Source organism: Neofelis nebulosa, chromosome 15 (assembly GCF_028018385.1).
Source record: "Neofelis nebulosa isolate mNeoNeb1 chromosome 15, mNeoNeb1.pri, whole genome shotgun sequence".
NCBI lineage: Eukaryota > Metazoa > Chordata > Mammalia > Carnivora > Felidae > Neofelis > Neofelis nebulosa.
In genome coordinates this window covers 15,873,911-15,891,165 of record NC_080796.1, presented here as the reverse complement: position 1 = coordinate 15,891,165, position 17,255 = coordinate 15,873,911, and the positions used below count along the sequence as shown (strand labels likewise).

The following is a 17,255-nucleotide window of genomic DNA, read 5'->3' as shown; positions in this document are numbered from 1 at the left end:
TAAATGTATACACAACATCTTCTTTATCCATTCATCTATCGGTAGACACTTGGATTGCTTCCTTATCTTGGCTATTGTAAGCAATGCTGCAATAAACATTGGGGTGCATATGTCTCTTCAGATTGGTGTTTTCATCTCCTTTGGGTAAATACCTAGTAGTTGAATTACTAGATCATGTGGTATTCCTGTTTTTCATTTTTTAAGTAAGCTCACTACTGTTTTCCACAGTGGCTGCACCTATTTACATTCTCACCAACAGTGCATATGAGTTCTGTTTTCTTCATATCCTCACCAGCACTTGTTATTTCTTGTCTTTTGTATACTAGCCATTCTGACAGGTGTGAGGTGATATCTCATTGTGGTTTTGATTTGCATTTTTTTGATTATTAGTGATGTTGAACATCTTTTCATGTATCTCTTGACCATCTGGATGTCCTCTCTGGAAAAAATATCTATTTAGGTTTCCTGCCCATTTGTTTTTTTTATTTATTTTTTTAACGTTTATTAAGACAGAGACAGAGCATGAGTGGGGAAGGGACGGATAGAGGAAAAAAGAGAATCCGAAGCAGGCTCCAGGCTCCGAGCTGTCAGCACAGAGACAAATGCAGGGCTCAAACTCACGAACCATGAGATCATGAACTGAGCTGAAGTTGGACGCTTAACAGACTGAGCCACCCAGGTGCCCCCCTGTACACCCCCCCAACATTTCTTAATCAGATGTTGATGATGATGATGATGGGTGTTGAGTTATATAAGTTCTTTATATATTTTGGATATTAGCCCCTTATTGGATATGCCATTTGCCCATATCTTCTACAATTCAGTACATTGCCTTTTCATTTTATTGATGATTTCCTTTATATGCAAAAGCTTTTTATTTGGGTGCAGTTCCAATAGTTTATTTTTGCTTTTGTTTCCCTTGCTAGAGAAGACATTTCTAGAAAAATGTTGCTAGGGCCCGTGTGAAAGAGATTACTGCCTATGTTGTTTTTCTAGGAGCTTTATAGTTTCAGGTTTCACATGTAGGTGTTTAATACACTTTGAGTTTATTTTTGTCTATGGTGTAAGAAAGTTGTCCAGCTTCATTCTTTTGCATGTAGCTGTCCAGTTTTCCTGGCACCATTTATTGAAGAGACTATCTTTCCCCATTGTCTATGCTTGCCTCCTTTATTATAGATTAATTGACCATACAATTTTGGGTTTATTTCTAGGTTTTCTATTTTGTTCCACTGATCTTTGTGTCTGTTTTAGTGCCAGTACCATACTGTTTTGGTTATTATAGCTTTGTAGTATGTCTTGAAACCTGGAGATTGTGATATCTCCAGTTTTGTTTTTCTTTTTCAAGATTGGTTTGGCTACTCAGGGTCTTTTGTGATTCCATACTAATTTTAGGATTACTTGTTCTGGTTCTGTGAGAAATTCTATTGGTATTTTGATAGGGATTGCATTGAATCTGTAGATGGCTTTAGGTTATGGGCATTTTAACAGTATTAATTCTTCCAGTCTATACTCTGAAAACAACAAAAAAAAATAGTGAAAGAAATTGAAGATGACAAACAAATAAAGGATATTCTTTGCTCATGGACTGAAAGTCTATATGACCTTTCAAAAGACTAACCTGTAGGGACACCTGGGTGGCTCAGTCAGGTAAGCCTCTGACTTCGGCTCAAGTCATAATCTTACAGTCCATGACTTCCAGCCCTGTGTCGGGCTCTGTGCTGACAGCTCAGATCCTGGAGCCTCTTTCAGATTCTCTCTCTCTCTCTCTGCAACTCCCCAACTCACACACACTCTCTCTGTCTCTCTCTCTCTCTGTATCTCAAGAATAAATAAACATTAAAAAATTAAAAAAAAAAAGACTAACCTGTAAACATGAGCCACTCAGGTTTAAAAAGCAAGGGAATGACATGCAAATATCAGCATTCTTAGAGATGGTACTTGGAAATCAGTTTGAAGAATGGACAGGAAGCAGTGAGAGTCATCAGTGATTCTAGAATCACTTAAAAGGTTTTTTGAAGTACATGTTTATGAAAATCTGATGCCCAGATTTTCAGGTGTGCAACGGAGTGATTGTTGTGATGAGCATGCCTGCTGGTCCAGGAAACACACTTTGAGAACTATCGTACTAGATTTGGGAGACTACTTCAAAAATTTTTGCACTGATCTATGTGAGATATAACATAGATATAAATGCTGACAATAGAGTTGACGAGGAAGGGTTGGTTCCAAAGATATGAAAGGGGTTATGATTGACAGGACTTGTTAAGAGACCAGAGTATACAGATGAAGTAGAGGTAAGTGTCTAGATTGATTTCTAGATTTCTAACTTTAGTAGGTAGATGGAAAATGGTGGTACCTTTATCGCAACATATGGAATAAAAGAGGAGAAGATAGAATGGTTTGGGGGTGGAACTGATGATGAGTTTGGTTTTAAACACATCCAATGGAAATTTATGTGCAGATATCTATTAGGAAAGTGGAATAGTGTAAAATTGGGGATACAGTTACAAGAATGAAGTTATAAGTGCGGGCAGGTACATCTCTAGAAGAGAAATCATAGGTATAAAGTGAACAGAATAAAGTGCTAAGAACAGAACTGTGAAGTATGCCAGTATTTAAGGTGAAATCAGAATAATTCACCTTGAAAAGGTCTGAGAAGGGCTGGCAGGAGCCATGGAGTATTTCCTAGGAGGTTGTGATCAGGCTGTCAGCACTGCAGTGAGGTCAACTGACATATGGATTCAAATGCACTTAATTTTGTCAGAGTGTCATGGATGGGACCCAGACTGCATTTATCTGAAGTTAGAAAGTGTTTTTGAGGACAGAAAACATGCCTTTTGTTTTTCTGATATTATGTTTCTGTTCACTTCTGAAGAAGATTACACTATTGATGGAAATACTTGGGGGTGTGAGTGGATTCACACTCAAGTTCTAAGCTAATATTTTAGCTGAAAATTAATAAAATGTTTAGAGAAGAAATTGAGAATCAAAATCAGGTCATGATCTTACGGTTCGTGACTTCAAGCCCTGCATCAGGCTCTGGGCTGACAGCTCGGAGCCTGGTGCCTGCTTCAGATTCTGTGTCTCCTTCTCTTTCTCATCTTCTCCAACTCTCACTCTGTCTCTATCTCTCAAAAATAAATAAATATTATAAAGAGAATAATATATGTATGTGTACATATGTACATAGACATACATATATATTCTTTTGAGGAAGCACTGTCTCTTGTGGGGTATTATTCCTTTCTACAGAAAGCTTTCAGAAGTGAGGGTTTTGTGGTTGGTCCTTCTGAAAGTGTTTTGTTTTATTCCTCACCCCCATCTCTGCTGGGGAACCAAGAATGCTATTATTGCTATTAAGAATATTGTTTTACTTTGTGACTCTGTGTGACAGCTGGTCACGATTATTTTATTAGTTTACTGATTGGCCCAACTTAAACCAAAAAGAAAGACAAGGTCAGCAAATGTGATAGCTGTTAGGGCAGCTGTCACTTCTGGTAATCTGACCACAACCTTTTTTTCCCTTTTCCTCCAGTGTTTTTCTAAGCAGATTTATAACAAAACCAAGAGAGTAAATAGAAATTGCTGCCCTCCACAAGATCAGGACCTGGGATAATGGTTTCATGATCAGGATTTATCAGTGGTTTCTGGAAAACATATTTTAAATGTGTATGTCCAATAACAATGTGCCCACCTTTATTTGGGGAAAACTTCTTGTGAGGTGTGCACATTGACTGACTCTTTAGGACTCCCTAGAAAGCCAGATTAGAGACTGAGCACACATAGCCCTTTGGATTTGCTTCTTGTATTCCTCTATTAATTAGTTGGAAAGTTCTCCACAAAATGTGGGCCAAATGCAGAACATGAGGGACTGCCAGTAAAGCAGTGAGCTTCCTAAAAGACTAGAATCAAAGCACATTTTCTACTTTGGCCTCTATTTTGGGTCTGATCAAATGGATTTTCTGTGTATAGATTTTATCTTTCACTTGTTGACCGGTGTTTCAAGGCCCGGCAGTACAAAAGGAACACTTCAAATCTCAGGCTGCAAATTATCAAATGTGTAATTGTTTTTTTCACAGAGATGAAACTAATCTTCTAAACTATTAGAAAGTTTACTTGTTGACAGATCACATTCTTAAAAGACTAGCAAACAGCATGCTATTGAGGCTTATGGGTGAAAATGGAAGATTTGAAGGTATAAGTCATGAAACACAAAAGTTCAAATCAGTTTTGAATACTTTAGTAAGGTAGTAAAGTAATGACTTTAAGTTATGTGTTTTTCATTTAGGATTCAAAACAACATGTAGTAAAGCATATCACTGGAGTTCAAATTAACATTTCCCTCTTTTCCTTTCTTTGAGCAGGTGGTCAAGTTATTAAGCAACAAAAGGTCACAAGCAGTTGGAATATTAATGTCTAGCCTTCACTTAGATATGAAAGATATACAACATGGTAAGTATACAAATAAAGATTCAGCTTTTGAATACCCACTTGTGGGCAGAAGGATGTGATGTTTGGTGGTAAAGTTGTTTAGAGTATTTAGAGTTATATTGAGATTAGTATGAATGCTACCGATCTTTCTTCCATGATCGTTTCTGGAAGGGCTACTCATAACTTGGCTTTTGCGTTGTTTCTGTATCTTGCTAAAAGCCTAATTCTCATGTGACATATTTAGTATGCATTAATAAAATTTGATTTTTGATTCATCATAAATACTGGTCTCACTGTGCCCTGTAACTAATTAGACTTTATCTGAGGTATTTACTTCTGGATGCCATTCTCAAAGAGTGACTGGTAAACAGGATAATAATGAGGTAGGTGTCAGCCATTGAAAACAGCTAGAGATAGTGTATTGGAGAGAGAAATATATTGAGACTTGAATCTCAAGTGTTTGATGAGCTAACATAAATTTTCTAAAAGGTTGGCTTCAACCAGTGTAGGAGTTACATGGATGCTTGTTTTGATTGTTGTTGTTTTAAGAATGGTTTTATGATTAGAGATGTCAAACAGTAGACTGGATTGCCATGTATAGTAATTAAGACTGAAAAGTGTTCAAGAGGTTGAATGATCATTTGTCACAGATGTCTATAAATCATTGGACGGACAAGGGGGCATGTTCTCTTAGTCTTCCTCTGAGATATGATGAGTTGGGGAAAGAATTGCTAAAGCAAATTTATTATTTATAACTTTTTAGGGTGGAAAGCTGTCCCTCTTCTTTCAATTATTTGGGATGACTGTATGTAAACCCCTGGGCTTTTCTATGCATAGTTATTTTTTTTTTTAATTTTTTTTTTTAACGTTTATTTATTTTTTTGAGACAGAGAGAGACAGAGCATGAACAGGGGAGGGGCAGAGAGAGGGAGACACAGAATCTGAAACAGGCTCCAGGCTTTGAGCTGTCAGCACAGAGCCCGACGCGGGGCTCGAACTCACAGACCGCGAGATCATGACCTGAGCCGAAGTCGGCTGCTTAACCGACTGAGCCACCCAGGCGCCCCTAGTTATTTTTTCTAGTAACCATCAAAGATGGTTTCAAATGATTCTTGCCCACTTATATTATTGTTAGTGATCCATATACATGGAAGCAGTAATATCATGACCTTTTGTTATTTCTTTTATGTTGTTTTAATTTATATCTTTACCCAGGCTTATAAAATATTTTCTGTGTTTGGAGTCAGGGTGATTTTAACATTTTCTAAGTGGCTTTAGTGTCAATATTTTAAATATTTGAATCCTACCCTATAATTAACAGCCATTCCTATTCCATATCTCCCTGTCACATTTATGCTAAGAGATGTTGCCCAAGGTGAATAAAGGAATTAAATTTATATTCAGAATGATCCATAAGCTGTCCAGAGCCTGAGAATAGATTTAAAGCAGATTGAATCATCCAATGGCATGCCAGTTTACCTAGTAAAGAAATATGGCTTCAAGTAGAACACAGACTCTATAAATCATGAAAACATTCAACTGGCTTTCTAGCTTACCCCTTTATGAATGTGGATTCTATTTGTTAGCTTTAAAATATTTTGCGGAATAATTCATAAATAGCACAAGCCTGGTATGCCCTGTCAATTGATGAGTAACTCTTAATCATAATTTAAGTTTTTATTAAACTGTTTTGATGGTGAGGAGACTTCCTCAAACTGAAGCATTGGGGGTAGTCATCATAGAACAGGACAGCAAGGCTGGCGCCGAGAAGTACTTGGCGTTTCTAAAGCTGGCAGATGTAGCCCAGTTAAGTCATAGAATGAAATCTGAAAATAATGATATGGTCCTTTCCTTCAGTCAAATATTCAATCCGGGTTGAGTTAATAATGAGAACCTTATGAACAACGGAGTCCGCCTCACATCTGTGTCTGTGGTAAAGCCAGTGAGAGTTCATTGAAAATTTGCTCGCTTAACATGCAACGCTAACAATAACATGGCATGAACGTCAGTAGTTGAAGGGTCACACAGAATTATGCATAAACTTTATCCTATTAGGATGTGAAGTGATTGCTTGAATCACTTTGAAACCCTGCACATGGTTTTCTACAAAAAACCAGCCGCCTTAGAATTTAAGTCTGAAGAAGCAAGTGGTGTGCCTTTCAGTGAATAAAGTCCTGTTCTGTCTCAGTATGGTGTCTGGGACCATGATTTACATGTGTGAATCACTTGTGGCCTCTAGAATAAACTTGACTTCTATCAGGATATGCCTCCACTGAGAAATCCACAGAAGCATAAACATCATTGATTTCGGTTGTAGAAGCAGCCACAGAATTTATCCAGACCTCCAGTGTCATCTTATAGAAGAGCAAACTAAGATCGTTTGGTGGTCAGGTTTCTTTTTCAATGTCACAAAGCATGTTAATGGAACAGGCTGAACTTGTACCCAGCCTTCTTCACTCGCCGGTCCTGTTCTTTTCATTCATATGAGCTGCTCCTTCAAGATTGTGCTTTTTCTACAAACAGCATCGGTATCTTGAAAACAAAGTATATGTAATATTGTAAAAAGCAGCAGGAATTATTTTCTCTCTTTCCCTTCTCCCTCACCAAAACTCTAGGAAAGGTTAGAGTTGAGCTTACTTTGTAATGCTTCCATTTTTAAAGTGCCGTGTAAGAGTAATTAATGTGGATGGTTTAGATTAGGGGTGCCAAAAATCTAATCGTGGTCTTGCCACTACATCCACTAAACACCACATCCTGCTCAGACTCAAAGGGAGGTAAAGATAGGTTTTTTTCTACAATGGCACATATAGAATCCTCAGTGTTAAATAGAGTCAAAGGGCAGAGAGGAGAGAAGGCATCTGTTTCTTGACTAAGTTTACTAATATGGCAGTACAAGTGAGACAGTCCCAAATGATTAACTGTGTGTGTGTGTGTGTGTGTGTGTGTGTGTGCGTGTGTGCATGCACATGTGCACACAAATGTTGCAGTGAAGACCTGAGTTGTTCTAATGCAGTTGTAAATGTGTCTGGTAACTTCTAAGCTATCCTGTACATTACAACAGTTTTACAGTGGAAAGGGTGAAACTGTGGTGTGCCACCTCTGAAAAAAAAAAAAAAAAAAAAAAAAAAGGACCACTCCAATGGTTTAGAATAATTTAAAGTCTAGGATGAATGTACTTTTCAGAACGGATTTTCCTTTCTTTTCTAGGGCCTTAGGGTCACTATGGGTTTAGGATTTCCTTAAATCAAGCTCAAGGGATCCCTTGAGGCAATGCTAACTGCTTATCCACTGCATAGTTGGTTTCCTTTGGAGTCCCAGTTTATTGTCAGATGGGTCTAGAATCTGTACTTTGGGTGGACCCTGAGCTTTGATATTTGGTTTTTGACTCCATTAGGCTGTCAACAGAAAGTGCAGATTTGTTGGGATAGGGCTAAAGCACTTTATGAACTGGCTCATTTTCTTATATACTCTTGTTTAGCATGATAATTCCTATCTTGACTGATTTTTGATGCTTTTAAACAATTTTATAAACATATTTTATCCAGCATTTTAAATTGTTCTCATGGGAGGATTGATTCAAATCATCTAGCCTATTATTTTCAGAAGTTGGTATTATGAGAGTATCCTCTAGCTCTGTAGTTGAGTTTTGTTAAAAGAGACTGAAGTTTCTATACAGCATTCCATCCATATTTTGGGAGTCAGTGTGGTATTCGCAGCTCCAGGTCCATTTTAGTGGGAAACAGTAGCTGCAGGGCAATTTCAAATTTCATAAGGCTCAGTTTTACCCCACCCTGTCTCACTAGGAGGTAGAATATCCACATAATTTACCATCCAAACCTGGATACCTTTGAGAGTGGAAGGGGATGCTATGACTAATACTGCCTGTGCAGCAGGTACAAATGGGAAATTTTTCAGGAACATCAGGAGTAGGGCAACTCTACCATCAGATCAAATGGAAATGAATTTCTGATCTAATTCTCCTTCATATACATGTATTTGTAAAACAACTATTTATTGGCTAGGGAACTTCAGTTCACAGTGTGGAAAGCCTGTTTTGTAAACCTGAGATTGTCTAGCTGTCTGTCCTTTTGGTACTCTCATCAATACCTTGTCTGAAAGGTTTGCTCCAGATTGATGTAAACACCTCACAGAGGCAGGAATCTGTTAGCCTTATATTCTGTACCTGGCAACTAGAAATCTAACTCAGCCAATGTCTGGACCCAAGACCATTTAGAGACTAAGCTTCAGGCAGCGTCCTTAAAGATCCAGGCTATAGACTTACTCCACTAAGTTTTCATGCTCTGTCTGTGGGCAGGGTGGAGTAGAGCATGTCTAAGAGATTTTAGCTAGCCTGCATGTCTTACATTCTTTTAGTTTCACCAGTGAAGGCCCATTTCAGATATTAGAATGTTAACTAGCAAAGCCTCAGTTACTGATCTACATAGGGATAGATGAGGAGCTTGTGATAACTGACTCTGAAATATGGCCTTTCTTACGTAGTGCTGGCCTACCATCCCTGAGGTATGGGTGTTAAAGACAGGTGACTGTTCCTTAAGTTGAAGCTTTAAGTGGCTCATATATACCATTACATCACCTTAGTATATATGTTTTAAAATAGATTAAAGATGGGGCATCTGGGTGGCTCACTCAGTTAAGCTTCTGACTTCAGCTCAGGTCATGATCTTGCGGTTTGTGAGTTTCAGCCCCAGTTCAGACTCTGTTCTGACAGCTTGGAACCTGGAGCCTGCTTCAGATCCTGTGTCTTCCTCTCTCTTTGTCAAGAATAAACCTAAAAAAACCCTGCCTATTTAAAAAATAGATTAAAGATACTGTAGCAAGAGATACCTAAGATGTATTTAATCATCCCACCCCTAGAAAATAAGTTTTGCTAATCTTTCAGGATTGGGCAGCCCAAAGTATTAATTAATAGCCCTCGTTCCTTTCTTCCTTTTAACGTCTGTGCTATCTAAAGCCAACTAGTATTATGAGCCCATGGGCAACAAATACTAAATTATGTCCTTGTTGAAATGTCTATCCTCTTTAAATCTGGTTTATCAAAATCATGTGTCTTGATATTAAATAAGATAACTATGCAAACCACCTGGCAAATAAAATCATGTTTATTTTTATTCTTTGGTCTCTAAGCCTAAAGATTGCTTTTTCAAACACTTTTAAAAATGCAGTTAAGGATACCTTACAAGGACAATAACATGCGTTTAGGTTTAAATCAGAAATTCCAGTGAAGTCTATCTGCTAATTTCAGATTTCTTATTGGAACCTGCTTCATGTTGCTGTTCTTTTGATCTTCTGTCATTGTCCTCCTTCAAAGGAGATCAGAGTTGTTAGAAGCCTTATCCTGATAACTGTTGTAAGGCAAATATCGAAATAAGCTATATCAAATGAGTGTTTTGGTTTCCAGTGCAAATAAAATTTATGTTTATACTATATTATGTAGTCTAGTAAGTACACAGTAGTATTTTATTTTTAAAAATCATGTATACATCTTAATTAAAAAATACTTTATGGCTGAAAAATACTAACCCATCATCTGAGTTTTCAGTGGGTTATGATCACTGAGCACAGATCGCCATAATAAATATAATAATAATGCAAAATTTGAAATATTGTGAGAATTATCAAAATGTGACACAGTGACACAAAGCGAACCAATGCTGTTGGAAAAATGGCACCAAGGTACTTGCTTCTAGCAGCATTTCCACAAACCTTCAACTTTAAAAAAAACGCAGTATCTGCCAAGTCAATAAAGCTAAGTACAATAAAATGAGGTAAGCCCGTAGCTGTGTAAAGTGGTCCAGAAAAGGGAGTTATAACTGTTCATTATACAATGGAGGGAATAGAGACTTCTAGATTAAGCTTGCCTGGGGCTTCACCTTAATAGGATCAGAATGAGTGTCCAGTTCCTTCGGCTCCTACTTCACTGCCCTCTGCAGTGTATTAGCTTGTTTCAGAACGAGGACCTGTGTTACCTAATAAAATGAGAATATGTAACATATGCAAAAAGGGAACTGGCCAAAGCACTTTGGGCCCTCAGTTGTTTTTGAGTTACTAAAGTTCTAGAAAATATATTTAGCAAATTTTGTTTATTCCTTTAAGTGTCATTTCATACATATTCCTCAGTTTGTTTATTGGGTCTCTTCCTTAGAGAATGAAGCAGATTTTTTTTTTTTCACAGCTATGAATTAATGGAGGAAAAATACTTTAGAGGGAATTATTAATGGAGTTGCTTGTTCATGATTGAACCAAGCAAAGATAAACAAATTTGCTCTAGAGAAACAACCTGGGCTGAACTTATTGATGAATGAAAGCAGGTTGTGATTACTTGTAAAAAGCTTGTGACACACAGAGCATGGAACTTTCCAGTTTACTGATGCTCAGAGAGTATATAGGGAAAGACGCTCTATCTCCCTAGTTCAGTCCTTGCTTTCATTTTGTACTCACACTCTAAGCATATTTCTTTATTCTTTGTGTCTGTATTTCCCTGCGTTTTTCCCTTTACTTTCACGTGTAGACTAGCATTGATTAAGAGCATGATTCCAGGGCCGAGCTGCTTGGGTTTTATTTGGGACAGAATATATTTCTCCCCCCCCAGCCCCCAATTCATATGTTCAAAGCCCTAATCCCCAGTGTGATTGTACTGACAGTGGGGTCTTTGGGAGATAATCAGGTTAGGTGAGCTCATGAGGGTGGCTCCCATGATGGGATTAACATCCTTTAAGAAGAAGAACGGAGGCCACAGTCTCTGCAAACTAGGAAGAGGGTCCTTACCAGTTCAAGCCTCCAGAACTGGGAGACCTTAATTCCTTTTTAAACCACTCAATCTGTGATATTTGTTAGAGGCACCATCTGACAGATTTGGTAAAGATTCTGGGTAAGACAGATTTGAATCCCAGTGCTGCCACTGGTTAGCTGAGTAAACAAACCAGGGTGATTTTCCTCATATCTCTATACCTCAGTCTCCTCATTTTAGAAAGGGCGACTAAATGAATTATTTCCTGTAAACACACACACATTAAATGGTCAATATTCTGTCCTCACCTTTCTGCATTTCTTAGAAAAGGAGTTCGTTTATAGGCTTTGGAGATGTTTGAACTCAGAATCTGGCCAACCAGTGAGGAGGGAGAACTTAGAGACTTTATTCCTTCTCCTGTTATTGAGAACATGTTCTGCTACAAGCCTTTACCGTGAGACAACAGAGGTAGTGGAATACAGAAGCTGCACCTGATGACCTTTGAGAGCAAGATGAGAGAGGAGGAGTGGGAGTCTAAGTTCAAGGGGTGCATAACTAACGCAGACTTGATTCTTCTGGAGCTTGGGTTTTCCATCAGTATTACTAAAATATTGAATATTAGTACTGAGCTGTGTCCATTTCTGTTTTCTGGATGGAGATAAATATGAGAATTATTTATATTAGCAGCTCCTAGAAGGTGAGCATGGACACATCCTTGGACTGTACTTTGTCTGCAAGGAGAGCAATTTGTTTTGGAAATTTAAAAGGCTGGGGTCTCCCCTAACTGTGTGATTTCTAAATCATTGTCTCTGTGCAGCGTGCCAACCATATTCCTCGTGGACCACTGTTGGCTGTGGGTGGCTTGTGAGGGTAGCAGGGGAAGGCAGTTTGACTTGGTTGCTACAGTGAGTTTTGGTAAGAAGCAGGAGTAGAATCTTAAGTGGAGACACAGACGCTTCTGTTTCTTGCTTTGACATATTATTTAACTGACGGTTACACTGGTTTCTAGCTATGAATGTAAAGTATAAAAACACTTCTTTAAAACCGAGAGATACCCTTTCTTAACTATGAGAACTTACGGTAACTCTTCCCGTGTATTTTGATAGCCTACACACATAGTAGCTTTTTCACCCTTTCGGGCTGCCACTGAATACCATTTTTTTAATGAAATTTTCTACCAAATGAGTGGTAGATTACAAACTCCTGGTCTGTTTCGTAGAGTTTCTGATTTCATTCTTTGAGACACAAGCTTTTTCACTTGTCTATTAATTACCAGAAGAAAGTTTATCCATAATCATTTATTTATTTTTGTAATATTCTCAAAACCTGGGTTCAGTATGGGCAATGTTGTTTTTTTTCCTGGCAGGTTTTCCAGTGTCTGGCTTCTTTGTGAAACTCAAGTTTACAAGGCTCACTTAGAAATTGCTTCATGCCCCCTTTTTTACCTTTATTTTAAGTGTTTTCCTCACATAGGATATAGAGTTTTAAGTCCTGTTTATTATATTTATTGGGACATTAAAATCTAGTAAATGCTACTGGGAAGTTTAGTGAATGGTTTTCATTGAAATGTAAAGTCAATTAGAATTAGAAATTTGAGAAGAAAGTGGGCTCCATCCAGTGAGCTGTGTAACCTTTTCATCAATTGTAGCCTTGTCGCAGAGAAAAATACATGCGAGATAGGTCCACTTTCATTAAAACCTACTTTTAGAAATTTAATATAAGAATATGTTTTAAAAATTCATTACCTACAGTTTGTTATAAAAAGAAAGACCTCCTAAATCATTTTAAGTCACACATAGATTATTAAATCAAGGGAAAATGAATGATAAGTTTTTATTACAGCCTCAGAAAAAAACTGGGTTGTACTTAGCTTATATTTTTTATGACATTGTTCCACAATTGGGCTTTTTGATTATGCTTTTATGGGAAGGAGAAACACAATACTTGAGGCTGTTCTGAAACTGTGAGCTTTGATGTGGGTATTCTTTTCCTTCATTGCACTTAGTGTTTGATTATGTATTGGTGTTTGTGTGTTTGTTTTTTCTGCCCCCCTCCACCACCTCCCAACCCTCCCTCCCACATCAGCTCCATGAAGCCTGCAGATAAAGCCCACTGCAGCTCAGCTCAGGATGTTCGCCCATATAATGCCCTATCTGCTCTTCACAATCATCGGGTGATTGTTAAAGGAATTGCCCAGGACCAAATGGGGGGTGCGTGGAGGTGGAGCCCAAATTTGAGCACAGACACTGAATGCATAATTAATCGCACCAACTTTGACCCTTGACCCACTGTGTGTTAAAGGTGCAGTTTTTGCAAAAATATTCCGTTTGCACAGTCCTTGAGAGGGGTGGGGATTTGGACTGTTATTGGGGGAAAGGGAAACCCCCTCTTGATAACTGGAATCCCGTGTGTACTTTAAAATTGACTTATTTAAAATTCTATGTGTTTTGACACGTGCTTTTTCAGCACCCCAAAGCGGCCATTCTTAGGATGCTTTCTGGTCTTTATCCTCTCAGATGAACTGAGCATCTGAGAGTACTAGAGGTGAGGAAAGTAAAGAGTGATTGGCACTTTCCACATTTCCCTTAGGAGCTACCTGTGTCCTATTCCTACTAGGTACATTCTAGCAATAAACTCATGGTTATTCCCCGTAAGCCCTGTGTGCTGAGACATTGGGTAAAATGGTTTAAAAAGTTATGTAATGTGATGTTGTCTTTGAGCATGACTACAGTAACGATATTTCATGCTGATGACTATCTTACCTCCCTCCTCACAATCAAACATGAATACAAGAATACTACTTCCCTAGAAGCAGTTTTCATCCAAATACTTCTGAATATGCTATAAAATTTATTAAACAGTTTCAAACAATTATTATTTACATGTGATTAAGAAATCAAATAGTACAGGAGGGCTTGCGATGGAAAACAACTCGGAATTCCCCATATGGACTTTGTCACTTCCACGATAGATTGTAAAGCCATGATTTCTCCTTGCTTGAGCCACTGTGGAATAATCCCAGCCTCCTTCAAGTAAATGGTGGAATTTAGGAGGATGCTTGTCTGTTGTTGTTACTGAACAGTATGAAGTCCTTATGAATTAAATTGTTGTGAAGAGAATTCTAAATTGAACATGATGTTTAAACAGATTATCTGCCAATTTTCTTTTAATTCTAAAATTTATGATTCTAAGTTTTGGGATGTACAATTGCTGATAATAATAATAACAGCCAGCATGCAAAGTCATTGCTGTAGGGTTTGCAATGACTCTATGAGGTAGGTGGTGTTATTATCCCCATCTCAGGGCCAAAAAACTGAGGCAGAGAGGCAAAAGGAAGTTAAGCAGCAGGTGTGTGTGGGGGGGGGGGGTGGGGGGGGGGCTGTGGTTTAATCATAGGTGGTCTGGTTGCAAAGTCTGTGCTCTGAAGCCCTGTGCCGTATTTCCTAAGAAGTCTCAAATGTTAGTAATTGTATCGGTGACTTAAGCTGGAGAAAATGGCACATGATTTTCTTTTTTTCCCTCCATGGTTCATAACTACAAAACCAGTCTACTGGCTAGCAACTATCATTGCTATTTACAGCACTGTAATGTAGTGCCATACAGTTAGAGCACACATTCTTATTGTGTGTGTTTGTAGGGGGAGTGGAGGGAGGGAAGGTAGAATCAAGGAACATAGAAAAAGACTGTCATGAAGGATGCAAAGAAGTTACTTAATGGATCCCGTAGGATTTGCTTTAAAATTCCTTCTATTATCACTTCCTGTCCAGTCTTCTGTTCTGTGCGTTAGGTGATACTCAGATGTGCTTTGCTAGAGAAAGCTGCCGAGTGGAGCGTGTGTCTATATGCCCAACTTCTGTACCAATTAAAGGGATAAAGAGAAGAATGCATTTGGAGACTATAATCACCTTAGCAACATATTTTCATATAAGTGCAAAGTGTATTAGAGTGGCCAATTATGCCGTTATAACCATTGGTTCTTACCATAAAGATCTCAGCGTTGACAGTTATATCAGGGGGATCTTGATTCATTCATTCCTACTATTTCTGTTTGCCTTCCTTTCCTTATTTCTTCCCATATTTAATTATTCACTTACTCAGATATTTACTGAGTATTTAGTTTGTGCCAAGCTCCATTCCTGGCACTGGGATACAAAAATGAGAACAAAAAAGCCAAAACAACAAATGGCTGTGTGGAACTTGAATTCCATTAGGGAAGAAAACGATTTATAAATATATAAAGCAAAATGTATGGTATGTCAAATGGTGATACGTGCCATTGAGGAAATAAACAAAAGCAGGGAATGGAAAAAGCACAGAGTGGAAGGCAAGGGAGAAGTCAGGGAGAGCCTCAGTGAGGACTTGAAATCTGAAGGGTGCAAGAAAAAGAACCCCATACAAATCATAGAGAAGAGCATGTTGTAAGAAGAAGCAGTCAAGTGTGACAGTCTTGTGGTGCTAATAACCTGGCACACTAAAGGATCAGCAAGTTGCCTGGTGATCCCAGAGAGAGTGATCAAGGGGGAGAGAAGTTTGAGATGTCTTTAGGTAAATAATGGGGGGCACAGGGCAGGGAGAAGTCAAGGGGGTTTGGCAGGAGGACCAGAAGAAAGCTATAATAGTAATTCAGATGCGAGACAATGGTGACTCGTTCCCGAGTAATGACAGTAGAGGTGTGAGATGTAGCCAGATTCAGAATATTTTTTGAAGGTAGAGGTAACAGGATTTGCTTATGGATTAGATGTAGACTCTGAGAAAGAGTGAGGACTCTAGGATTTTTGGCCTTAGTTAATACAAGGATTTATTTGCTATTTTCTGAGATGAGGAAAATTGCAGAAAGGGTAGTTTGAGAAGGGAAGATCAGGAGTTCCACTTGAGACATGCCATGTTTAAGATTCCTGTCAGACATGTGAGTAGAGGTGTTGTACATTTAGCACCATAAGTTCAGATTTAGAGAATTTTGGACTGGCGACACAGCATGGGATTCATTAGCATCTTAATGATGGATGTAAGTGTAGATGGAGTAGAATGGAAATCCAAGTATGACACTTGGAGTTCAGCAGTAAGAGGATGCAGAGAGAGGAGGAGGAACCAACAAATACCGAGAAGAAATTGCCAGTTGAGGTAGACGGAAGACCAAGAGAGTGTTTTGTCTTGAAACCAAGCAAAGGAAAAGAGAACTCTGTCAGATGTTGCTGATAGACCAAATTAAGTAGTGGTTGTTGGGGATCTTGACAACAGGTGGGCAAAGTGGTGGAGGCCAGAGCCTTCCTTTTATGAGAGGATGGAAAGAGAGCGATTTGGAGAAGGCTTGTATTAGAGTCTTTAATGACTTGAGAGAAAGTATAACATGTTTGTTAGTTATGTGAATGGTCCCTTAGGAATGGAAGAAATGAATGTATAGGAGACAGTGGTCACTGCTAGACTGATGCCCCTGAGGAGGGGGAGGAAGGCAACCAGTGCCAAGTACAAGGGTTGGCTTCAGTTGGACACTGACAGATCATCCATAGGAAGACTAGAAGGGGAAGAGTACCCAGCACAGATTCATTGAGGCTTATAGTTTTGGGACTTCTGGGAGTTCTTTCTTAACTGTTTTTATTTGCTCAGAGAAGTAAGAGCAAGGTCATCAACTGAGAACCAGAAGGTTGAAGGTGGTGTTGGAGGTTTGAGGAGAATGGAGAGGGTTCTTTACCAGAGTGGCGGAGTAGGAAATTATAGTATGACCACAAGATAAGAGTAAAGGACCCATTTGAGGTGAGTGGCCATAAATTTAAGGATGGTTCATGTTTCTGGCAGTCATATTCATCTGTGAGGCATGCTCATGTACAGTGTGTTAAGAGTGGTTTTAACAATGTTGAGGTTTTGCCCTTTTACTGAGACACCTCGGGGGAGGCAGGAGTTGAAGGGCATATGCATGTAGGGTGGGTATAAATAATGGTCTATGGTTTATGTGTGTTAGGACATAAAGGAGGCATGTAAGGGACAAAATAATGGGAGGGGACTCAATGGATCATGGGTCCTGGTGAGACTGACAAGAGAAAACTTTGAACTCACCTTGGGGGTTATATAAACTTGTACT

General features: G+C 38.6%; 1 protein-coding gene across 1 annotated transcript in view; it reads left to right on the top strand.

Annotated features, from left to right (window-relative positions):
* The window catches only part of FMN2 (formin 2), a 393,127-nt gene that overhangs the window by 184,935 nt on the left and 190,937 nt on the right, over positions 1-17,255 (top strand). Inside the window, exon 7 of the mRNA XM_058701859.1 lies at positions 4,365-4,452. Coding sequence (XP_058557842.1) covers positions 4,365-4,452 — 88 coding nt within the window. The remainder of the gene's footprint in view (positions 1-4,364; positions 4,453-17,255) is intronic.